General features: G+C 40.4%; 1 protein-coding gene across 3 annotated transcripts; it reads left to right on the forward strand.

The window, feature by feature from the left end:
* Positions 1-26,353, forward strand: vps53 (VPS53 subunit of GARP complex). Of its 3 annotated transcripts, XM_044203848.1 has the most exons (22): positions 2-163; positions 715-795; positions 2,159-2,208; positions 2,301-2,367; positions 7,292-7,378; positions 7,884-7,999; positions 8,619-8,738; positions 11,760-11,838; positions 11,970-12,113; positions 12,218-12,360; positions 12,813-12,954; positions 13,802-13,894; positions 14,872-14,966; positions 16,076-16,318; positions 18,102-18,249; positions 18,628-18,710; positions 18,824-18,902; positions 19,240-19,388; positions 19,495-19,564; positions 19,777-19,914; positions 24,091-24,195; positions 24,877-26,353. In XM_044203848.1, exons 1-22 carry the CDS (start codon positions 77-79, stop codon positions 25,045-25,047), a joined length of 2,490 nt encoding a protein of 829 aa, XP_044059783.1. In that variant the 5' UTR covers positions 2-76; the 3' UTR covers positions 25,048-26,353. The 3 variants fall into 3 exon arrangements, with proteins under 3 accessions (XP_044059784.1, XP_044059783.1, XP_044059785.1); XM_044203849.1 differs by lacking the exon at positions 8,619-8,738 and having other exon boundaries at positions 1-163; XM_044203850.1 differs by lacking the exons at positions 2-163; positions 715-795 and adding an exon at positions 801-905.
* The last annotated feature ends 147 nt before the right edge of the window (positions 26,354-26,500 follow it).

Below are 26,500 nucleotides of genomic sequence, written 5' to 3' on the forward strand. Positions count from 1 at the left end.
TAACGTCATCGGGTATCCCAGAAGCCTCCTCACCAGGAAGTGTTATGCTAGAGAGGTCTTTGGTTTTGTTTTGACAATGATGGAGGAGGAAGAATTTGAATTTGCTGAGGATTTGGAGGCTGTTTTGCATTTAACCCCAGAGGTGCAACTAGCCATTGAACAGGTAGACGTTTGACCTCGTTGCTATTGCAGTTTTTTTTTTTTTTTTTTTTAAACATTGTTGCTGTTCTTGCTAACACACGGTCAACTGTAAGCAGGCTAACCCATCCTGCGGGCTCACTGGATGTGACAGTGACACTGCTGTATTACGACCGCTAGCTATAAAACATAGATTTTCCCACTATATTACAAGTGTTTAGCTTACAGAAAAGTTTGTCTGATAGTTCAACTCTTGGAGTAACGGTAACGTTAGCTGGAAATAATGCGTGACGTTAGTTCACGAAGCTGTCTTTGCCTTTGACCCTTCGGTGATTGTCGTCGTGAATGTTAGGATACTATTGCATCTGTAATAAAATACGACTCATTTAACATGTGTAGGTATGTGCAGGTTTTCAGTAATGATTGGATACAGTTATTTCAGGAAACCAATTGAATACCGCCATCATCAGTTTACATGTTGAAGTTTTTCCCAGTAACGTTACACCATCAAATATTCAGTGTAACGCCGTCAGCCATGGCTTTCTGACCTAACGACGTTTGCCTTTTGTGTACAAGGTTTTCCCCAGCCAAGACCCACTAGACAGAGCAGACTTCAATGCTGTGGAATACATCAACACACTGTTCCCCACCGAGCAGGTACAGTGAAGTGACACAGCAACATCTGCAGCCAGACTTACCCTGCTGGTGACGTGCATGCTGGTATCCATTTTAGTGTGGCCCAGCCAATAGTTAATATACGACACAAGGTGAATAAAAATAACAGCAGACATGTTGACTTGTCACAGTAGGAAAAGCACAGGTGTTACTTATAATGTAACATTAACAATGGCCCTGTTCTATTCAGGTGCCCCAGTAAGCAATGGCAGTGAGCCAGCATGCACAATACCAGGACCCTCAAACTGAAGCAGCTAAATGAAATTCAGCCATCACTCATTTTATTAATTACACCTGTGCGTTTCCTACTGTACCATGTCAAAATGTCTTATGTGAAAAGGCCTGTTGATCTTTGCTTTATGAATTGCTTAATGTACTTCATAAACCAAAGAAGTTACATAGATTGGAACTATCTGTGCATGGATGAAAATGTATTTGGCTTTATTTAACAGGAGCAATACAGGTAACTATTATAAGCAAGAGAAAATTAATGTAACAGATGTAATGCATATAGGGTGTCTAGCTGAAGTTAATTTGCAACCTAACCTTGACAAATGGATAAAACAGATTTAGAACAAAAACAACTGAACAGAAAAAATAGACTATGTATATGTTTATATGCATGTGTCTATGTCTGTATGTACTGCACACGTCAGTGTATACATTAATAAATAGGTGCAGGTGTCTGCAAGTGTGTATGTATATGCACGTGTACATGTATGTGACCATGTGTGTGTGTATTGTGAATCCTGCATGACTGTGTTGCACGTTATCTTAAAAGAAAAATGGTATATACCGTATACTTTATCCATATACATGTCTATGTATACTCCATCTCCATGAGGGGTCACTGTAACCCTATAGTTTGTGCTAATACACTGTTAAAGGGCTCCTAGTAGTTTGCATACGTTTTCAGCTAATTGGGTTTTGTACGTAATAATTTAACAGGTGAGGGGTTACACCTGCCCTGCATTTGACATGTAGATGTAATAGAACATATCTGTATAATTTGAAGCAAAGTGTTTAAGCACAAAAGCATTCAATTCCATGAAGTATATATTTCTGTTCAGAGGTGTTATGTTTTGTGTAAAATATAGCATCAAAGGCACAACACATGAAACAGCAGGTACCAGAATGATATAATGAAGGGTGTTACTCAGAAAAGAGTATGTGTGTGTAACTGGGTAGTCTATCCATTCTCCCCTGTAAACAGTATGTGGCTTGTTGGCCTCTCAGACAGTTCCAAGTGACAACACAGAATTTTTCAACCATTATGATTTATGGGATGTCTGATAAAAGGTTGCTTCATGTTTTCCTGATTCCCTGTCTTCGTATTTCCCCTCAGTCTTTGGCTAATATCGACGATGTGGTAAACAAGATTCGTCTGAAGATTCGGTGAGTTCATGTCAATGACTTAATAATACATTTCTTGTTTTTGTTTTTTACGCTCAATGTGACCATGTGCCTTTTTATGTCATATTTGATAGGCGCCTGGATGACAACATCAGGACAGTGGTGAGAGGCCAGACCAATGTGGGCCAGGATGGCAGACAGGTGAGTTGAGCTGCACGTCCTAGAGGAACATACTGCAGTGGTTAGACAGAATTGATTGACTTGGAATTTGTTTTTCTGCAATGAATTTGATCATCTTTCTGGCAATATGGCTTATATTTTTCATTAGGTATTGGATTTAAGTTTTAAAGAAGTTCTTGAATAATATTTTGTTATGGTGAAGGTGGTAGAGCACGAGTTGTTTGCAAAGGCTGATCGATATGTGTGTTAGTCTAAGTTAGAAGGAAAATCAATTGTAGAAACAAAGTATGCAGACCTTGCATGGGCACCACCAGGCCTATTCATCACTTGTGGTGTTCAAAACAGCATCCTTCTCCTGAAGTTAGAATGGTGCCATAGGTTGCTCCCAACCCAGAAAAACATGTTCTTCCCGCTCGCCTGCTCTTTCCTCTCTCCACATTGCTTCCATGGAAAAGGACAAGATGACTCAGAACCATTCTCACTGCTCAAACTGCCCCTCTTTATGGAAAACATGTCTGGGAAATAGATTCCCGTATGTAAATACTTAAATAAATTTCTTTTAAACCCAGGCTTTTGAATCTTTGCCTTTTCTTGTGGGAGCATGACGGAAAAGAACAGCCCCTGCTGATTTAATCCAGGTCCTTGCTCTGTCAAGGAGTTGTGGCTTAAAGGGAACGTGACACCTGATGGGTGAGCTGTGTATGTTCTGACCAGTTGACATGATTAGGTGTGCGTTGTCGTCAGGGTGTCTGGCCTGGTGGCCCTGTCTTTCCCAGTTAGCTACCGTTTGGTAGCGGAAAGGCTCTAAATCCCCTCCAGACCAATAACATTATACAGTCACACACAATAATTTTAGTTTGTTTTTCCAACCCCACAGTGCCATTCCAACATTTCCAGAGGGAAAATCCTTTCAGCAGATGGAAAGATGGAGAGGTGTTCATTTCAGGATGGTGATTGAAACATAAAGACAGCAATAGAATAAAACCAACAAGATCAGCAATTTAGTCATTTCTGCTGTTGACTGAACTCACTCACTGAGCTAAAAGCAATCCCCAGGTTGAAACTCAAGATGGTAACATTTAGGGAGAAGCATGGAGAGAGCAAGATATGAGGAGAGAGAAAGTGGAGGAGGCCTGGGGAATGATTTCCCTTATGTTTTTTCTGTAGGGAATCCGACAGTAATATGCTGCAGGACTGAGAGTATGGAAACGTGACTGTCTAGTGGTCAGACCCTGGTAGCTAATAGAGCTGATATTTAGTGTGTCGATGGTTACTTGGCAACAAAAAATCTTTATAATTGTTTAATTTGTAAAAATCATCATCAAAACCTTGTAGATACTTTCATGCAGATAACCTTAATTTGCCAAGCATCCATATAGTTTTTCTATGGGCGGTACCAGTGAATGAATACCCAGGAAACACTGAAATGACTATTGCAGAGCATTAAGACAGATGCATACACACATAGCCTCACAAGCCAAATTGGTGATTGCATGATTGACTTTAATACACGGTGTCCAGTGGCAGAGCGACAGACTCAATTATATTGAAATGGACTCTGTCATCAACCAGGAATTATGACAGTGCTCATATGTGGCTCATTTCTGGCCAATCCAGACTAATTCTTTTAACCTGCATGATTTCATGTGGTGGGTGAAGATGAGGGCAGATTGTAAGAATCTCATGACAAGTCTGGCTGTGTTGGCAAGCGTACACGACTTTACACACATACACACAAAATATCTGTGCGTGCCAGCTGAGTTTCCTACCACACACAATGTTGTACGATGTTCTCTTCTGCTTGTTGTCATGGCGATGTGGATACCGCATGCACACCTGCTCATCAGTCAGCTTAGCTCAATATCATAGTACTAATGAAGTTTTCTATTTGTGGAAATCTGAGTTGGAGAATCTCACTAACGGGACCAAACATTTGTTATTAGTTACTGCCTGCCATTCGCATTCATGTTAATCAATTCCTAAGAAATGTTTTGCCATTGAGAACTGCTGTGTACAGGGGTATAAACACACACAGCCACACACTCACACACCCTAAAAGTGAGGATGTACTAGCTGCTTGCATGGTTGACAACCTGGTATTTGCATTTTTCTTTCTGTGTGTGTGATTTTATTTTTTGTGTGTGTGTGTGTGTGCACACTTTATATGTCCACTGTGGTATTTAGAGGGCTGCATTAGAAAATACAGTGTCGGGTGGTCTTCCTATAGAATCGACATTAATGTAAATATTTAATTTAACTTAGAAAAGGCTCTTCACTGCTTGTTTTAGTTTCCGTGCTTTTATCTTCTCAGAGCTCTGTCTTATAGTCACTTTCTTTCTTGTCTCCTAATTTACAGTTTTGCAGCATTTATAACTGTTTTCTGTATTTGTATTTCTTTAGACAATCTGGGTCACACTGCCAATTCTGTCAGTCTGGGCCTTAATTATGTTTAGTGACTTATTCAGTATAGCCTATTAAATCTGACTATTACATCATCTGCAAACACCAACTGTGCCAAAATGTTGTATTGTTTCCTGGACTGAAAATGAAGGGGAAATTAAACAATCAAGGAAAAGCTTAGTAGCACCATAGTAGCATATTGCTACAGAATGCATTAGAAAATGGTGTAGCAGAATGCATTAGAAAATGGTGCTTTGTTATTTTCTGTCAGGCCTAGCTGTGAAAAAACTTTTTTTTTTAACATGAGGAGTGATTCTATACAAAGCATTTCCTGAGTTATTCTTTTCTCTGTTAAGTGAAACATTCTTCTCTCTAAATTGCCTCCCTAAAAATGTTTACATGAAGCGTCGTGCTCAGGCAGTGTTCCAACTATTAAACTAACCCTGTTTGGTTGATCTGATATATTGTATTTGGCCTCAAACTCACAAGTACCATTTAATCTACCCTCTACTTCAGAAAGCTACACTGTGTCTGTCAGAGGGAGGAGTGAAGCGCATCCCAAGCCAGTTCAAGCTTTGAAAAGAAGCTCCCCACTCCTTTTTTTTAAACTCTATAATACTGCCTATGTGTACCATGGAACATGTGCTGCTTATTGCATGTTAGGGATGCACTGGTGTGCATGTGTGTGTTTGTGTGAGAGCAGATAACATCTCAGGCATGGAGGCGCCTTCTGGGCAGTGGTCTCTCTCTGCTTTCCTCAAGGCTAAATACAGGAAATGAGCGCTAGGAAGCGAGCCAGATTGACTCAGCTGAGTCTGCATGAGCGACACTTGCAGCCTTGGAGGTTCTGGCCTCTTTTGCATGCACTTTGTTTGCTCAAGAACTCCTCCAGGGAACCTCTTTAAAGATTCAGTGGCACTCCCTTCCTCCTCACTTTCACATCAAAGAGTAATCACTTAACCTGCCTTAATTTTTCCAATTTATTTATCCAGTTACCTAACAACCATGTTTGAAGCATAAAAAGAAAGAAGGATGCATGCAAGCTAGAGTCAACTTTTGCTCATCTTGATTGAAGAAGAGTTCCCCTCTGTCTTTCCTCCATGGCAGACCTTCTTGACAGAAAAAAATATTACACAGAGTAGATTAAGTTTTAGCTTAGTTTAAGAACACGTAGGTTAAAATTGTCCTCGGAGGTTTAAATGTCAACATTTTGTTGTGAAATTATGTCCTGGTCATATGGTGCCATCTTTTATGGATGTCTCCTCGACACTGTCACCAAGTGCTGCTCTTTGAATCCTCGGCTGTCAGTGCAAGCTGTATTTATGTTTGTGTGTGTATGCATGTGCACAGTTTTTGTGTGTTTGCTCACTCGCTGTTTCTTAGAGGTGCTTGTAAAAGTGGTAAATTCCTTGCACAGCTGGTGCCGGCTGTTAGCATTCTGTGTGTGTGTGTGTGTGTGTGTGTGTGTGTGTGTGTGTGTGTCTCTCTCTCTCTCTCTCTCTCTCTCTCTGAGGAGGGTCAAAGTTGTGTCGCAGTGTCGGGCCAAGTGAAGCCAATTACTGTGGCATCAGATGTCGGCGCACAATCTCTGTTTAGGACCATCAAAGAACAGCTGCCATGTCAGATGATGGGGAAATAATAGAATAGCACGTTAACTATCTTACAATTGTAACTGTACCTAATTCAGTCTGGTTTTATAGGCTGTTAAAACTGCTAATAATCTCTTTAGCCTTTATAGTGACAGCATTTATGCAGAGATTAGCATTATGGCTCATGCGTCAACCTAAGACCTATCAATGTCAGATATTTAGATAGCTTGTCAATTAGACGGCCAATTAGTCAGTTTGACATTGCCCCATTTCTAGAACTGGGAACGGGCATAAGCAGAATAATTTTTCACATGGACCAAAGCCAGTGGTGAGCGTGGATTAAAAAAATATCCCTGGAAATTTGACCCAGACTGGCACACCACAACTGGCACACAGTTATTCCACGCACCGCCCTGCTTCTCACAACAAAGTATTATTAGAAGTCTGTCTTATTTATTTCTAAGGAAATCTCAAGGGAAGTTGATATTTTATGTTTGGAGTGATACATTTTGATTTAAAGCAGGATAAGAAATAAATCTATTTAATTTTTATCAGCTGCTGACAGGGTTTCCATTTTCCCTGCCCGTGAATTTGTGGATAAAAAGAAAATCCGGACTGTCACTTTTGTTTCATTTTTGATATTTCCAACAGACACTAGAAGGCAGTTTAATGTGCATTTGTTAGGTTGACTCATTCGCATTTAATGCACAATACAGTACAGTACAGTAAGCTTAAAGTGAGTGAGCTTGAACACACACCTGCATTGCATGTCTTTCTTTTAATCTTCTTGTGTACTGTTTTAGCCCACATTTTCAAGCCGTTCAGACCACTGATTTGTAGTGTTGCCCACTCCCAATACCCATACAGACATATACACATGATCAGTGGGTTCTTATACAGTTGTTAAAAATGTGTATTCTCTGTATGTTTCATATTGTCCTGTTTGTTTTGGGCAGGCTTTGGAAGAGGCCCAGATAGCCATCCAGCAGCTCTTTGGCAAAATCAAAGACATCAAGGACAAGGCAGAGAAGTCTGAACAAATGGTATGTACACAAACACACATGCACACACATAGGTGGCTTGCTGAAGCTTATCAGGCATATGACCCTAGCACAGGGGAGATACAGCCTGTATCCTCGTTCTGTTACAATAGATGGGGAGCGTTATTTAAAGTCGAGGTAATGCACCTTCCATGTGTCTGTCTGTTACAAGTGTGTGTGCGTGTGTCAGTGAGAGTCAGAGGAAGGTCAGTATGCTGGGTGAGTAGAGAAAGGATGAGGGGGGACATTGGTAAGCAGACCCTCCCTCAGGAGGCACGTAGGAGCAATTGTTTCTCAAACCAGTGGGTGTGTCGTCCATCTTGGTCTATTTCTCTTTTTCCTATCGCTGCATCCAGTGAACCACATTCCTACATTTGTTCACCTTTTCTTGCTTCTTCATTTCCTGTTTCTCTACTTTCACCTCCTCCTATCTCCCATGCTATTTCCTCCTCCTTGTCTTTCTCTATTATATGACCAACCTGTCTTACTTGTTCCTCTTCCTGCACAGGTCAAGGAGATTACGAGGGACATAAAGCAGTTGGACCATGCCAAGCGCCACCTCACTACATCCATCACCACCCTCAACCACCTGCACATGTTGGCAGGGGGTGTTGACTCTTTAGAGTGGGTGCAATCACATTTAACAGATCAGAACAAAACACAATTTACTCTAAAACTTATTTGACCAAGATAAAGCATTTGGAATTGTTCAGAGACTCTGTAGTTGTGAGATGCACACTTAAGGATTAGTTGCTGCCAGTACAAGGCAAGTCTTGTGTCAAACCTTATATAACCCACAAACCATCGGCTGAATGATTTTATTTATGAGTTTCAACAGCAATCTGCTTTCAGTAATGTTGACAAAATCGAAAAACCTGGGGGGTAAACGCTGCTAATGTATACTGATGCAACATCTGATTTAACTGCAAACAAGAAGAAAATCCCATAAAATTTCACCCAGTTTCAGATGGATGGAAACAAAAACATACTGTGCAGTCCCCACAAGTGGCTTAATCATTTCATTTTCTAGTGTTCATAATCTTCTGTATTATTTATCCTATTTTTAAGGTGGAATGGGTGGTTTTCTCACCTATAGCATGCTAGGAATGAATTTCTTATGAGAGATATACAGCTAGATTGATGCTCGAATGATATGAATAAACACATTTACAGTGGAGTCAGAGAATATAAGATAAATATATTTTATAGAATAGAAATCATTCACATGTGTGTTGTGTTCTAGAGCTATGACCAGAAAGAGGCAGTATGGTGAGGTGGCCAACCTGCTGCAGGGAGTGGTCAATGTGCTTGAACATTTCCACAAGTACATGTGCATACCCCAGATCAGACAGCTTTCTGAGAGGTAACTAATATGCACACACATACTCACTCATTCACCAGTGATGTGTGTGCTTACATAAGGTTATTTCTCTACATATTTTCCTAAAGTACACTTTCCTTGACTGCATTGCAGCAACTCTTGAATGCTTAAGGGTTTAGTGCCTTGCTCATGCTCACTTTGGCTGTTTGGTGAGGAGCATAGCTGTAAGAACAGCTCATTTCCAGTAGCCAGTTCAGAGCTCGATCTCTGCTTACAGCTGAAATATTCCACAGCTCATCAGCTGAACTGTTGAAAAGTGGTTACAGTATTTGGCTGGAGGTATTTTGCGTATTACATCCTGTTTATGCAGGCATTCTCACACATACACACACAATCCCACACGTACAGGAACACACAGGAAGGAAACCCACTGAATAGTGTCTTATTATGCCAGCTTTTCTTCCATTGTGAGAGGGGCATGCTTTTCTGAGGGTGTGTTTTTATCTCTGTGTATGTGCTTGTGGAAGATGCATTTATTACATTATGCACTTGAGGTTGTTCGTGCTTGCAACATGTCTATCAATCTAACAGCGTAACTTTAATTAATGGTACATTTAGGAGCGAGTCATGCCAATATCTGGATGTGGTCTTTTGTTTAAACACACAAGCACTCGCACAGAAATTTACACACACAAACACACCCAGAACAAAGTGCATTGTTATGCTGTAGTTTCCCACAGCTCTGACTGATTGAATTTCCATTTTTACTGTTATTTTCCAAGAACACCAGAATCAATTTGGGACACATTAGCCAAGTTGATGTTCAGGTTCAAAGTAGTGCTGATCCCCACAAACAAAACAAAAAATAAAAAAGGTTGACCTTCTGTTCTGTTTTGACTGAGGTGTGGCAGACAGTGTTCATACCAAATAACAGCTGCGTGGAAGAAGTGACTGCTGGAGAAACAGATGATAGGAGAGACTCAGGGAAGACAGGGCAGACAGCTGGACGCAAACAGTTAATAGAAAGTATCAAGATCTCTCTGTGAGAAACGTGGGCAGACTAATCGGCCACCACAATACTACAGATAGGAGAAGCAGACAAGAGACAAATGCATAGATAAGCAATATTTCAGACAAACAGAGGCAACAATGGATGTAGAGGCAGGATGAAGGATCAGATAGGGAGTTTGCAAATTTACAGCCAGGGGGAAAGTAGCTAAGGGATGTTTGCAGTAGTGAGCTAAAATTTTTACTTGTCATTGTTACCTATACAATACATTGTTGTATAGTTAATAATAGCAAGATAATTAAAAGACTACACATTTCTAAATTCAAACAAACAGAATCGTCGCCCCATTTTAAATCAGTAAGCTGTAAGTAATTTCTGTTTTTTTTTAAATGAGGGAGAAGGGGTTAGGTTAAAAATCTTTGTCAAATTGACATTGAAATGAAATATTTAAAAAATGAACAGGGATAATAAAATATTATGTGTTTTATTTATTTGATAGTAGCATAAAACATCAGATTCATCTAATTGTGAAGACTATATTTAAAGAAAAATATGAATGTTTATTGAGGCAATTCAGTGTATAACGGTATAATTAAGTAGGCTGACACAAAAGTATTAAAGCAGATCATTTCTCATTCTGAAAAATAAGAGCTAAGTGTACGTTTTAGTAATAAAACCTACACAGGATATTTCTACTTCTTAAAAAAAAAAGAAGCACAGTTTAGTTTTAAACAAATGTGAAAGTTCCACAGGGTTACAGGTTTAACGGACATTAGAGCATCCTTCTGGCATTTCTCCATTCCTGCCTTTACTTCTTTAATTCAGTGAGAGACATTAGCCTTTTGTCCTGACAGTACTTTGAAGCGTGACTAAATGGAGTCAGTGCAGCTGTCACCTTTGGACAGGATCAACTTTGATTATCTTTTATAAAGCTTTTTCTCGTCATCACTTCATGCTTTTCTCACTGTCTCAGCTACACTGTGACTGTCACAGTTCAGCTGACTGACAGTGAGACATAATGTTTGGCTGTGTAGCACTATGTTGTGTGTATACACTTACACGATTGGACAAAATGCAACCACAGACTGGACACAGTCAGACCTGCTGCTGACAGCTTGTCCTCAGTCAGATGAAACAGCTCCAGACTCTGATGATTTCATCAACTTTTCAGAGTGTGAGACACAGCCGAAACAGGAGCTGTAGAGCAGCGTGTGTGATTAGAGTCTCATACTCGGTAGCTGAACAGACTGAGGTGGATAGTTAGGTATTTAGCCAGCTGCAGGCGCTTGAAATGAAGGCTACGAGTTCATTTGGCATCCATCAGCGATACTATCTATCTACCCTCCCCTGTTTATTCTGGACGATTGTCATGGCTTTGGGTGCTGTCCTTGGTTAACCCGACCTGGATGCCTTCAGGGCAAACACAGACTCTCCGAGGACTCTACAGACTCAGATTGTCTTAAGCCGACTTCATTATATAAACTCTTCTCCCTTCCACATGTCTTTGTCTTTACTGACCAGAAACCAGCATATTCACATTCATAGAAACCAATGCATGCACATAAAGACACCTGCAAACTTGTGTACTAATAATGGGATTGGAAAAACACCTAACACATGTTGGGGAATAATTGACTGTGTAATGGTAACAGTTAGGTCTGCCAGACACGTTGGCAGGTGACGTCTTCTTATCAAGTTTCTGTATGAATTTTTTAATTTTTTAATTTTTTTTTGGAGTTTTCGAAAGATTTAACTTTAGCGAGTGCTGTGACACAAGTAACTTGTAAATAGCAAGCTAATAGCTTTAAAATGCTTGGAGTGTCTTTCTCTGCAATTCTTATTAAATCTAATTAAACTATGTATCATTTCACTGGCTGTTAGCCATATAAAGTCTTTGCTACAGTGGCTAGTGAGCCGAAATATTCAAACACTAGAGGAGGCTAAAGTCTGTTGTATATTGGAGGCTTCCACAAATTGACATTATTCTAATATGGCGTTTGACTGATTGAGAAAACATTGAATAATTTAGTGTAATTGTTTTTTGTCCTATCTAGAGTAAAGGCAGCACAAAGTGAGTTGGGAACTCAGATCCTGGCAGATTTTGAAGAAGCGTTCCCCTCTCAGGGCTCCAAGGTAAATATGTTATATAGGAATCTGGATTTTCAGATTTGTTTAGTTTAAATTTTTTCTGGACAAATAAATTCAATATCTTGTTTTCCCCCTGTACAAAACTTCATGTCAAACTTTTACTTCACACAATCCAGAGACCAGGTGGTCCCAGTAACGTGCTGAAAGATGCCTGTCTGGTGGCAAATGTGCTGGACCCACGCATCAAACAGGAGATCATCAAAAAGTTTATCAGGCAGCACCTCTCAGAGTACCTGGTATTATTCCAGGAAAACCAAGATGTGAGTAAGAATTTGAATTCCATAATGTGCCAGATCATATTTAATTTCAGTAAATATGTAATTACCTAGGTATTAATGAAAAAGTATCCTACTCTGTTGCTCAGGTTGCATGGCTTGACAAGATCGATCGCCGCTATGCGTGGATCAAACGGCAGCTGGTAGACTATGAGGAGAAGTATGGACGCATGTTTCCTGAGGAGTGGTGCATGACGGAGCGTATTGCGGTGGAGTTCTGCCACATCACCAGGTAAACACACACACACACAACATATATTATAAAAACACATCTAGGAACAAGCATTGCAAATGACTATGAATTTTATGGTATGTGGCTTTACCTAACATCATATTTTATGCTGTGTCTCTGTTCCCAAGAAAAGAGAAGAAAAGAAAAGAAATTAAATGTAATTAAATTAAAAAGGCAAAAATTGAGAAATTGGTTGTGGGACTTTTCTGCATTGTCAAGTGAACCACACTGGTATGTCGTGTCTGGCATGAGTCTGTGATTTGGTACAACTTTAAGTGCAGTTGACGTAGGTGGCCTACATGAGCAGTGACCTAGTGTCCACACTTCTCAGTCTTTTCCCCTTAGCTACACGAGAGAAGAAAGAGTGACCATTATTTGTGTGTAACTCTGCAACTGACAATAAAAAAACATCTGGCAAAAATTGTTGTAAAATGTATGTGTGTGTTTGTAAGGGTGGAGCTGGCTAAAGTGATGCGAACACGGGCTAAGGAGATTGAGGTGAAGCTGCTTCTGTTTGCTATTCAGAGGACCACAAACTTCGAGGGTCTCCTGGCCAAACGCTTCACAGGATGCACCTTGACTGACGTACCTGGAGTGAGAAAAGCACACACAGACACACAATGCATACAGGTCTATTGGCTACTGAATCCAGCTGCTTGAAATTATTCAAGCTGAAAATGAAACAAATAGAAAATTAGATCAGAGATTGTAATTTCACTGCTGCCCTTCACGAACACCTTTCTTGAAATGTCATTCAATCACAGTATTTTTAAAATATTACATGTATGTATACACAATTCTCCAATGAGACCTTCTCACTGGCTGAAATACTTTTAGTATTGTTTTAGTCTAAGCAAAATATGTATTTGATGTTGCTTGCTTTTGTTTGTACCACAATCACACTTACATGAAACTGGTAATTTGTAGCTTGTTGTGGTATTACACACACACACACACACACAAAGAGTACTCTTGGTCTCACACCCTGAGGAAACCTTTTAATCCAGGTCACGTTGGCTTGTGGAGGTGGAAGCAATACACAGAAAATGGACAGATTATGATTATTATTTTGTTGGGGCAAAACTAGGCCAAGCGTGTTCAGAAATGATCATATTTAGGCTGGACAGAGACCGTTTTTGTCCTCACTACAGTTTACACCCATGCCTGTTGGGTTCTGTAATTCAATCAGGGATTTGGTTGAGTGGAATTATATAATTGGATTTCCAGTTTCATCAAAGCCTCCCATGAAATGATCTACATAAACATGGAAGAAAGTGACAAAACCTGGACTTTATTTTAGAGTTAATAATAATTACAGAAACAGTTCTGTCAGTCAAAAGTATTGTTTGCATAAAATGCCTTTGTGGCAGTCAAACCCTTTATGATGCTCTAATAATTTAGCAATAGAAAAAATACTGAAGTTTTATCTGTGCTTTTATAGCAAAAGAAGCCAGAGAGCCCTCTAGAACCCACTAACCCCTTCTTGGAGGATGAGCCAGGCGAGGATGTGGGCACAGACAAGGATCTGGCTAAGGTGAGTTGACCTGGAATGAACCCATCTGACCTGACCTGCAACATACCGGCACTGTCAGATGTTGCTTCCTCTGATGTGCTTTCTTTAGGCGGAATACATTTTTTTCTAAAGTGCTCCTCTTAAAGGGAATATGACTGGCTCATTTGCTCATGGCAATGCAGTGGCAAGTGCAACAGTAGTGTAGCAGCCTTATTTGATTATTCTCCCATGTACTACCTTAACTTACAACCATGTGCCTATGTGGCATTAGTTTGAACACATGATTCTTATCTGATATACTTGTTGTCTTGGCTGAAGGATGAAGGTGCACCACCTCTAATTCATGCCTTAACTAAGCAATAGATTGACTTAAGAATTGAGCAATCTATTGCTTGAATAATCAAGAATAAGACTATTGATTTTGGGGTAATTGATCAAAACATATAGATACAATCCATTTTCTCCACTAGACACCAAACATGTGCTCTTTTGCCAGTTTATTAGGTACACATAGGTAAAACTACTCTAATATAACAGCCCTACAATGAGGTTAGAAACCTCAGTAAAACACAACACAGCTCAACATTATCACAAACTACAGCCTCCAAAATGACCATAAAATTGAATCTGCACCTCTTTAAAGCAGTTTCAAAAAATGAACAGTATAACCTTCATGAACGTCAGATTTATTGCAGGACTGTTGTATTGAACTACATCAGTTAAAGCTAGCTGGAGCTAATAAAGTGGAAGCTGAGTGTATTTTATGCATTGAAAGTCAATTGCTTCAGTTTCTAACATGTGACATGTGGCACTGTATCAAATATAGAATCTCCCACACCGCCTTATCTTTGAAAACTGTTTCTGTGTTCTGCATTTTGACATTTACCTTTGCTTGCTGATTTGGAGGCAAAACATACACTCACTGATTGGTACTCAGAGGAGCTGCAACTAAAACCAGTTATTTCACTCATTCCTCCATTTTTCCTCCATTCTTTTAGCCCAGGAAGCCGAAAGCTCCGGACAACCCTTTCCATGGCATTGTCTCCAAGTGCTTTGAACCTCATCTATATGTCTACATAGAATCCCAAGACAAGTGAGCCAACACACACTCATACAAGCAGACAAGGCCAAATTGGGTCGTGGTACACAGACCCAGAATCAGGAGCAGGTTGTGTGTAAAGCTGGCACATGCATCCTTTTTCCATTGCCCACTCATCAATCAGATCCCCCACCTCCCATTCTACTTCATTGCCTTTTCTGTCTTTCCATCTCTTGTTCCTGTACATGCCTCTGTCTCCACTGTGGCAGAAATGTTTCCCATTAGCTCCACAACCACAGACGCTGAGAGAAATAGAGAGGGAGGTTGCTGCCACAGCAGATCTGCCTATTTTCATTCCCACCTCCTTATATATTTTTTTTTCTTTTTGGTACCCCTTTTCCGGTCTTTTTGTTTCTGTGTAATTTTTGTTTAATTCCTCCTTTCTTCATCTCAATCTCTTGTTCTTATTTTTCTTTTATTTCTCTCCCTTTTCCTTACAGTCTCTTTTTTCTGTTTTCTTCCTGCCTTATATTTCACCTCCCCTTCCTCTTTTTTTTTTTTTCCCACCATCCTTCACTTCTCCCCCATCAGTCCCTCCCCAATCCCAGTCATGGTGATTGCTCTTGAGACTGAACACAGTTCTGGGACTATTGTGCTTGCATGCAGCCCCTGGCTCTTGGCTCTCTGGAGCGTTAAATGCTGTTTGTCTGTCCAAGGGAACAGGATTGACCTATTCTGCAGCTACAACCTCATTTCAATTCAGTCCAAAGGCCTTAAACAGGCAATGGCCAGATCAGCTTGTACCCAGTGGGACATAGCAGGAGAGAACAGTGGCCTGCTTGTTTTGTCCTTGGCTTTAGTTCCCAGATTCAGTAGGATTGGGCCACACCAACTGACTGTGGACCTGTTGACTGTAGTACTGAGGATTTTGATATGCTTGGAATATTTTCTCCTATTTATCCATCTGGCTCTCTGTCTTTCTGCCTGTTATTTTATCCTTTTATTTATTTATTGGGGTTAGGAACAAATCATATGGTTTTACTGTTTAAATGTTTTTATTTGATTCATTTAATTCCTTTCATGTGCCCCTAATCCAACCACCCGTGTGTGCATGTGTGTGTGAACCTGTGTGGGTTTGGCTGTACGTTTTCGGGCATCTGCAGGAACCTGGGCGAACTGATTGACCGGTTTGTGGCTGACTTCCGAGCACAAGGCCCACCCAAGGCGGGCACGGAGGAGGGCGGAGCAGTACTGCCCAGCTGTGCTGACCTCTTTGTCTATTACAAGAAGTGCATGGTGCAGTGCTCCCAACTGAGCACTGGAGAACCAATGATCGCCCTCTCAACCATCTTCCAGAAATTCCTGAGAGAGTACGCTTGGAAGATCCTCTCTGGCAACCTGCCTAAGTAAGACTGGTTCAGGTTTGGTCATTTAAACAAAAAGTCATATATTGGAGTTGTCCTTTCTCATATAAGTGAAGTTATACTCTTAACATGAAGCTAGGGTTACCTTTGGTTTTCAGTGAGCAAACTTCATCCCATGGTAGAATTAAAACAAAGAGAGATTCAATGTAGTAATAAAAGCTAAGTACTAGCATAACATTGTTATAACATGCTGAATCGACACTAACTGTACTTTTTACTGACATTGTCAAATGCTTCCATATTGGCTTCAACACTCTATGCTATGCCAGTTGCTGAAGCCAATATGGAAGTGGCTTAATACATCCTGTAATGGCCAGTAGATGCTGGCTCTAATAGCTCTCTTCTATTTTTTTCTTATATTCAGCAATTAACATGAAAAGCCATTAGACCAAAGCCATTAATGAATTGATCCTACTAACAAGCATTGTCTATGTATTCCACTGTGCCATAGATCTCCATTGTTTTCCAAAAACAATGAAAAACACATTATTCAGCCACATCGTTGCACTTTTATTACAGTGAACACAGTCACTGTATATTTTGAGTCAATCCCTCATACTCACTAGCTCACTAGCATTCACTCACTAGTATTTCTTGTATTTCAACAATTTCCATCCATGAGAATCATAAAATTTTCTGGGCAGCAACACAAACAGATTTATTTGGGATTTACTTTTCACAAACAAGCATGTCACGCCCATATTTGGTCATTCTTTTTGTATGGTGATGGGGCTGTTTTAGGAGTTTAGTTTGAAACGTAATGTCTTCAACCCTCGCTGTGTTTGATGGATTGAGATGGCATGCCATGAGGGATCTGGAGTTGGTTATGTTGTGCCAAAGCCTAATATGCTACCAGCAAAAACATCTCTGGCTCATTGGCCACATTAGAACTCATCACTGGCTGTGGTGTACACACACACACACACACACACACAGGCATGCTCTGTTTCTGTCTCAGATATGCATGCATACTAATTACACACTTGCACTCGCTGACTAATGTATACCATATTCTGAGCCGTATACAAACACTGTACAAAGATGCACTCGAGCGCTTTGCAAGTGCGTACACTTACAGACACATGCAGACACGGTCGTCCAATGTGGTGTGCTGTGAATTGGTTTTGCAAGGTTTTGAAAGGGGCCCTCGAAAGGGGCTTTGAACTATGTTGTGGTTTTACCCACATGTCTCTGTTATGACGTTTATTAATGACTAGGTCGCTGTTAAAGCCCCATTGGCGCAGCTTCCCGACACTTGCGTCTGCTTGTAGTTATGCCTGTTGTGTCTCAGTTACTAAAAATGGTCTTCTTTACCTGTGGTTTAAAAAGATGTGTTCCACAAAGAGTTTTTCTTAAGGCCCAGTAGCAAAGGGGGTCCACATCAGCCAGTCTTAGGAGCATCTTGAGGTTCATCTCAATCCGTTTAATTCAGCCTATAACTTAAAGGCATACAGCAATCTATGATCCAAATGTAAACAAAGTGAAGTCCCACCACAAACATTTAAAACACATAAGACTAAAACCAGCTATCACTCAAAAAATGATAGATGTCTTAAAACAAGTACTAACACTATAAAACAGCTTAGTTATTAGTAGACTTATATTTTTTCAGTTATGATCAGTTGAGAAACACAAACTGCAGATTTTCTGTCACCAAGCATTTTTGCCCTCAACATTAACCCCTCTTTCTCTTTCTGTCTCTATCTCTTTCTCTGCTTTACTGCTGTTTATCTCTCTCTCCGGTTATGTCTATCTCTCTATCCAGATCCAGCAGTAACAGTGGGGGTCTTACCATCAGCAGTCTGCTGAAGGAGAAAGAAGGCTCAGAATCTGCAAAGTTCACTGTGGACGAGCTCTGCCTGATCTGTAGCATCCTTAGCACTGCAGAGTACTGCCTGGCTACCACACAACAGGCACGCACATACAAATAATCATACAAACTCACAGATGCACAGACCTGACGTATCTATGAATTCATGCCTTAAATTGAACTAGAGGTTTATCTGCAGTGACAGTATATGCTAGGGAACATAAGAGATGCTTATCATCTAGCAGTTACTGAATGTTTGACCTGTGTTTTATCAGTGTTTTAAGGAACTCACAGTGGCAGTTATGATTACAACACAACCTGAAAGTTTCATCCATGCTGGGTTTTTTTTGCAACACGCATACAACAATTTTAAGTCAGTAAATAAACCAACACACATTTGAATAGATGCTCTCTAAATAATGAAGCTTTTTATGTGTTTTATGTGTGTGCATTCACGTTTTTGTTTTTGTATGTGTTCCAGTTGGAAGAGAAACTAAAGGAGAAAGTAGATAAAGTCCTGATGGAGAGAATTAATTTGACTGGGGAGATGGATACATTCAGCACGTAAGTGACAACTGCACACCAGCAATTATTTTTTCTTATAACAAAGAGCCTACCTTTTGTTATGAGAAGAGTGTGTTTTAATAGTGTCAATTATTACTGTCATGTTTTCTCAGTGTAATCTCAAACAGCATTCAGCTACTTGTTCAAGATCTCGATGCTGCCTGTGACCCTGCTCTCACGGCTATGAGCAAGGTTGGACACGCAGTCACACATTCAGCTCATATATGTATTTAAGCTATTGGAATCCAGTACTATTGCCATTCATTAAAAAGCTAAGTGAACAATTTCATTTTTTTGCCCAAGATGCAGTAAGAAGATGCCATAATACATGGTTTCTGATGAGATTTTCTGCTACCAACCATCATTCAGACACTTGAAAATTTCCACATTAAAAATATGTCTTTGTTTAAATGTGTAATACATTTAAAGGGAGTGTCACATAAGACTGATGATAAACAACATTTAAGCACTACTTGTGTGTAGCCTTTGATGCTCCAGCGTCTCTCCTCTCTCTCTCTCTCTCTCTCAGATGCCGTGGCAGAGTGTGGAGCACGTGGGTGACCAGAGTCCTTATGTGACATCAATCATCATGCACATTAAGCAAAATGTGCCGATCATCAGAGACAATCTGGCCTCCACACGCAAATACTTCACACAATTCTGCATCAAGTTCACAAAGTACAATACATACATACACACACACACATTCATACACACATCATTGTTCTATCCATAAGCCATAATTAAAGGTTCCTCAACGTTTGTCACTTCTTTCTTTCCTTAGTTCTTTCATTCCCAAATTTATCAACCACCTGTTCAGATGTAAGCCTATCAGCATGGTGGGAGCTGAACAAGTAAGTTTAATTTATGCTAATCTGTCCTAAAGCCTCATTTGAGTCATCATCTTAAGCATATTTTAAGCCGTACATGTATGTGCGCTATTACATGATTATTACATCAGAAAATTCATGCTGTACATTCATTATGTGCACTGCTATACGTGTTTAACCTTGAATAGCTGTTCTTATATGCCTGAGGTTCTGTCTTGTATATCCTACCCCACCAGCTCCTCCTTGACACTCACTCCCTGAAGACAGTCTTGCTGGATCTGCCCTCCATAGGCTCCCAGGTGCTCCGGAAGGCACCTGCAAGCTACACCAAGATAGTAGTGAAAGGCATGACCCGTGCAGAGATGATCCTTAAGGTGAGGAGGGGGGCACTTCATTAATGCAAACTTGACTCCAGTGCAGCAGCTCTATTTGGATGCTTTTGGCTGTGCAGCTTTCAGGTGCAAATCTGTGTAAGTGTGTAAAGGTGCAGAGCATAACCTTCCCTAGATGATGTTGGAAAAACACTCAACCTTGCTCCTAAGCCCGGTAGAGATAAATTTAAACAGTTTACCTTTCACGTATAAACTCCGAATGAGCTCGCATCTTTAACTGATGGATTTTAATGGGAACCTGAGATCAACTCTAAATACAAAATAGTTCAACTTAAACACATTATCAGAGCCGCTAAATCTTTATGGGACACTTCAGATTTTATGACATTTAACTTGGGTGACTAAATTCATGCTGGCCATTTTTACAACCAAAAGCTTCAGTTTCTGACCTTTAAAGGCTCGGAACTTTAGATAGACCCTTTTGTGTAAGTGCAGTCTGACTGAGTTTTCTTTATCGCTTGTTTGCCATTGTACAAATTTAATGTTGAAACTCTGACATATCCTGTTAAACATTAGCTTTAGTGTTGACACTAACGCTTGACCAAGAATAGTCTGGCACAACCTGCAGCTAACTGCTTTTTCCACTGATTGAGGTTCCATCATTAGAAGCAACAATAGTCTGAACAAACATTTCTCCTTTTTGTGGTTTGACTGGCGAGCCAGTATTACAATGTTTGTCTTGAGTCGCTCGAGCAGATTATCTACTTAGAGCTTATTTTTGGGCAGAATAACCCTTTAATTGTGTCTTTAACCCTACTCACAATAGCACTTTATGAGCATGTTTTCATGAAATAAGCCACCTCACATGAGGAAGGGAGGGAATAGGAATGGAGCTCATGCACTATTGGTTTAATGACTGAGAGACGGGCCAACACAAGACACACACGCACGTATTCTTTAACACAGTATGTGGTTGACCTTGAGCCAGTGGAAAGGTGTGAGTGAGTAAATAAGTAAATGCATGCAACCATGCGTCTACTCACGAAAAACACACACTCGCACGTGCAGTCAGTATATCATGGTGTATTTTGGATGTTGTTTTCAGTGAGGAGAGCAAACAGGATTCAGCCAGTTGGCCTTGCCTCAGAATTACCTTATGAGACCCTGGAGGACACTGGTATGCGGCTGCCATAGATTAACCCCACCCTAATTAACTGTCCCTGGAGTGTACAGAAATGCACATACAGAGTACACGCCTGCCTGTCCCTTGATTTCCTTTGGACTCCCGGGAGGCCTTCTTTCCTTCCTGAAGTGATCGTGGCTGGACTGTCTTGATGTTTATAGCAGTTAGTGTGACCTGCTCTAATCATGCTATGACAGCCCTGCCTTTGTGGTGGATCAATGGCAGACAGCTGATGTTTTCAATTTGTAGTATTATATTGTAACCAGTCTTACACCCTGTCTTAGACTTGGGCCTTCAGGCACACTAACTTTGCTTTGTCTCAGACATTGACTGTCTAGCAAACCCCTCTCACCATTTCATATTCGATTGCCTCTTCTGATTGTTTTCTACTGGGATGCACGCTGTTCCATATGGCCTGTGTAAGGCCCGTCTTTGTTCCCTGGAAAAATGTCCTGAATGTATATACATGAATTTCCACTCATCTGCCACACATTAAAGGGGCTTTCACATTATAGAATTATAGAATGCATTCACATCAGCCCACTACTGTCTGCTTTTTCTGAATTGGACTGCCAGCGGGCCCCTTCAGCTGGAATGTGATCTATATGGCTTCTGAAGAACTCTCACAGAACTCTTGTGTGCATTACTTTGACAACAGAAGACAAAATAATCATTGTGGAGGATAGAAATCTGACACTACAATAAATATCAGAAGAAAAACCCTGATAATAGACATCCTATAGAAGAAGATTCTTAGTAATAATTATATTGATAGACAAATGATACAGGCCTAACAACTTAGAAGAGTAATAATGCTGCACAAGATAATGATACAATCAAACATTACCTTTTGTCCCTGGTAGCAAGAAGGCATAAAAGGATTGCATCAAGAAAACTATTTTTTTAATATATATATGATGTTCAAAGAGCCATACAAAGATTTCTTCTGTGAACGCTTTTGACCTTGGAAAGAGAAAGTTTATATGAGTAAAGAGAAGATTTTGCCCTACAGCCAGTATTTTAGCTATCAACTTTGTACAACATCATGATTCCTCACAGGTAGTTGCTTCCACCTTGGGCTGAGACGCTTCTGAAAGACAAACCCATCAAAAGAAGGTCAATACAAGAATTCCTCTGTCTAGCCTCGACAATAGTTTTAAATTACACTCTGTGATACTGTGACTTGACATCAATTCTGGCTTACCCCCACCAAGAAACTGCAATTCATTGGGACAATTGAAGGAGCACTTTAAGTTTTCAAACCTCACTTTGAGATTTAAGCAGATAGCCCACTGCAGGGTTCAAATAATTAAGCAGAGTATAAGTTCTTTGAACTGGAACAGTATTGTTTTTGCAAGTTTTGATTTATACCCTGTAGAACTTGTATAGATAGTCCAGAGGGGTACATTGGAGTGTAAGAAAAGCATTTGTTTCAAAACACTTAATATTTAAATGCTGTTCTTAGCACATAGAATTATCTAATGAAAGAGCTGGCTGTTTTCTCTTCAGTGGTGTACAATTGAGCAAAACAATATTGTTCACCAAATATAGGTTAGGGTGTTTGGTGTTGAATTGTTTGTCATGTAGAAAGCTGCACATTTTTTATCTTGTGATATGGTTCTAGAGTTGATTTAATGATCTCACATTAATCAAAAGTATGCTGTTGATGTTCCAAATACATGTGGCAACTGCAGAGTCGGGTGATCATAATCTGTCAGTTCAACATTACTAGTAACTCCTTTTACATTACACATAGTCATTTGATCCATTGTTAATATAAGAATATATATTACTGCAGCTTTAAACTGGTACAATATTAACTGGTGCTTCAATTCACAGAAGAGAGTAAGCACTGTATTTTTTTCAAGTTTCCACTTAAGATCCCATCTCTTAAATCGTTATGTAGCTATCAAAGTATCTACTTTGAGGGCTAAAGATGAATATATTTGGGTTGTCTGTTTTGTGAGCCAGTGTTCTGTTATGTTCAAAGTACATAGGATTCTTTCTGTCTGTCTGAGACGGCCTCTCCTGGCCGGTTTCAATGCCTGTGAGACGTGGCTGTTTTCCACGCTCTTCCAGCCCAGCCCACCATAACTCCAGCTTACTCTCCCACCTCTGAAGTTCTCTTCTGTGGAGTATTTAAAAGGCAACCCCCTTCCCCACCCTTGTTCAGCCTAAATGCCCCCGTTGCTCTCGCTCTCCTTATTTATGCCCGTTTTCATTCTTAAACTCCCTCTCCCCCTTCCTTTCCCTTTTTTACAAGGTCCCTACAGACCTTTCCCTTGGCCTGGCTCCAGGACAGTTGCTAAGTAAATCACTCAGTCAGCAGGGCTAGTAAGAAAGCAAAGAATTCCACACGTTCCTGAGCCTTTCATGCCTGCTCTTCCCTCTCTTTCTCTCCTGCTCCTGATTCCTCCACTCTCTCCCTCCCTGTGCAGCTCACCTTCTCATATATTTTACCTTGAGAAAAAAGAGAGGAGTAAAGCTTGAAAGGACAGATTGGGTATTTTTTGAAGTGAAGGAAAGGAGAAACATTTTGTGAGATGATCCCTGTGTGCATGCATATGCATGAGATGGGAGGTGAGGGTCTGTCAGCCATGTGTTGGTCTGCCTGCTTTGCAGCGGCTGCAAGAAATGCTATCCAATCCACGTTTTCCACCCAGACTATTGTTGGAAGAAAAAAAAAAGAGTCCCATCCAGAAAGACTTGTGCCCCATTAAACTTTTTCTGCCTGCTCTTGACTAATGTTGATTTTTGCCCAGACAACCGGTGAAACAAATTCTTGCCCATGCATGGAGTAATTGGTGTGTAAAAGGAAAAAAAGAGTAAGGAGTAGGCTCCTAAATATAGAACCATAGTCTCGACTTTGTTTGCAGCTAGAACTACTTGGTTTTGTCAGTTGTAGCCCCCCTTTCCCTCATTTGGACCATATCTGCCCCATGTGGGATCATTTAAAGATCTCTTGGGCTGTCCCATGATGGTTCACAGGAAAGGAGGGAGGGGTGAAACCAACATTAAACTCTACTCTTCCGCAGGTGGTGATGGCCCCACATGAACCACCAGTGGTGTTTGTTGATAACTACATCAAGCTCCTGGCTGATGGCAACCCTGAGACCTTCCAGAAGATTCTGGACATGAAGGTCAGTTGGTTTGACTCTAATAGTAATTTAAAGGAATATTTCAAAATATTGGGAAATTTGCTTTCCTGTTGAAAGTAAGATGGGAAGATCGAAAGCACTCTCATATCTGTATCTTTAATATGGAGCTAGACCTAGCAGTCAGTTAGCTTAGCTTAGATTCTCAGGGGGAAACAGCTTGCCTGGCTCTGTTTGATGGTAACAAAATCTGCCTTCCATCAAACCTAAAGCTCACTAATTAGCATATGCAAGTAACCCCCCATAAAACCTCAAGTTGTAGTTTTTTTTCTCTTTGGTTTTTGTATAAATTAAACATTGTTTATATATATATCTCAGTGAGCTTTAGAGATGCTGGTATGCAGATTGTATTACCTTTGGACAGATCCAGGCTAGCTGTTTCCCTCTGCTTCCAGTCTTTATGCTAAGCTAAGCTAACCATCTGCTAGTTCCAGCTTCATACAGAACATATAGATCTTAGGGTATTTATCTTCTCATCTAACCTTCTGCAATAAAGCAAAAAAATTAAACATGAAAATTTGTTTTCTTGTTTCCCCATAATTCTGTTTTGCATATGTTGTCTAACCTGTTATTGTGTACCAACACACATGAGAGTTTTTTTAATACTTTTTGATTTTCCCCTGTGTTTGTGTGTGTGTTTGTGTGTGCGTGTGCGTGTGTGTGTAGGGTCTGAAGCGCAGTGAACAGAGCAGCATGCTGGAGCTCTTCAGGCAGAGGCTACCCACTCCACCCTCCGGGGCCGACGGCGGCCTCTCTCTGTCCTTCACTACACCCACCCCTGAGCAGGAGTCCTCCCGCATCCGTAAACTAGAGAAACTCATCAAGAAGAGACTGTGAACAGACACACACTGAAATTGCATCTTGAGAATTAAAAAGGCAACAGAATGGGATGGTCTTCACCTCTCTTGAAGTTATTCATCTCAAAGACTTTATTATGCTCCATACAGTTATCAAGGACAAATAAGAAAGTGGACTGAATTTTCTGACTGACAGTAATATGAACCCAAGCTGATGCTGGATTATGAAGAAACGTCCTCAACTGCTACTTGCTGTTGTTGCACATCATTTGCTTCTGTAGTTTCCCACCTTTCTTTTCATGACACTAATGTTCGAGCTTTGTAACATTAGTACATTATTGCACAGTGTATTTGCACTCAGAAGACCGAATGTAGTGCTGTTAACTAAATTCTGCTCAGAGAGCCTCTGGCTGCCTCTCTGGGACATGTCTAATCCAGGATGATTACAGGCAGCATGATCTTAATTTAAATTGATGTTTAAACAAAATGTATTTAAAGGATAGCCACTGTTTTAATTTGAAGTGGGAGATACCGGGATGAAATTTGTGTGCGTCTCTGCCATCTATTAAAGTGGACATGCGTCATAGCTGTCGGGATTGTTTGTGTGAACGAACAGTGGCCTAAAATGAATCTCTGACTCCAGGAGTCCCCAAGTCTGGGACAAAGAGGATCTTTGGATTTCTTGCATCTTTAGTCAGACATGATGCCAGCTTTGTCTTGGTATTTAAAACCCTCTAGGTTGACTTGGAAATTAGAACCAGCTAGCTAAAGTCTTTTAACTTGGGCTGTTGCCTGGCGGGGGGCGTAACGGGGTATATACTGTATATGTGTACATAAGTACACGTGTGCAGTCAGTCCAAAACATTCTTTAAAAATGTAATCCTCTGCCTCCTTTGCATTGACATGAAAACAAGGTTTTGTTTCAGCGAGAGTGTCCATTTATCCATCCCTCCATATTCATAGGGCAAAGTGCAAACTTCCATATAGTTTGGAGAAGAATATCTTTTGCCATGAAAACACACTGAGACGCAACAAAATGTGTTTGTCTAAATACTTTACCAAGTGATCTCTGGGTCTCTGAAGCTGCTCACTCACGTGTCCCCGGCCATGTAAAGTACAGCACATTACAGTCTCTGGAAGAAAAAGAAAACCGGCTACTTACTTGAAGTCAGCGCCCTGGTTATGGTCACTGATTTTGATGCCAGTGCCTCTCAGTTTAGCAAGTCCTTGTAACTGCATTAGTGTACACATTCCTGCCTTCGGGTAAAAGATGTTACTTGTTTGTATTGTCTGAATTGTATGTTACACAGGCATTTGTTGAACACTATTAAAACATTGCCACAGTTTTTTCCCTTGTGCTTCATGAAATGGGTGTATACTGTTTCAATTTGCACATTATGCACAATACCAGGAAAAAATATCAACTTGATTTTTTACCAGGGTCCAATTTTTAATGAGGGGCTGGAAAAGTTCCCATGACCAGCTTCGTCTCT

The sequence above is a fragment of the Siniperca chuatsi genome, linkage group LG7 (genome assembly GCF_020085105.1).
Source record: "Siniperca chuatsi isolate FFG_IHB_CAS linkage group LG7, ASM2008510v1, whole genome shotgun sequence".
Lineage (NCBI taxonomy): Eukaryota > Metazoa > Chordata > Actinopteri > Centrarchiformes > Sinipercidae > Siniperca > Siniperca chuatsi.

Bases quoted from the DNA above. Each gene is read 5' to 3' on its own strand.
- vps53 (XM_044203848.1), top strand. From the start codon at position 77: ATGATGGAGGAGGAAGAATTTGAATTTGCTGAGGATTTGGAGGCTGTT. The intron at 12,114-12,217 runs GTGAGTAAGAAT...TCTGTTGCTCAG, and splicing joins TATTCCAGGAAAACCAAGAT to GTTGCATGGCTTGACAAGAT. The intron at 13,895-14,871 runs GTGAGTTGACCT...CCATTCTTTTAG, and splicing joins CAGACAAGGATCTGGCTAAG to CCCAGGAAGCCGAAAGCTCC.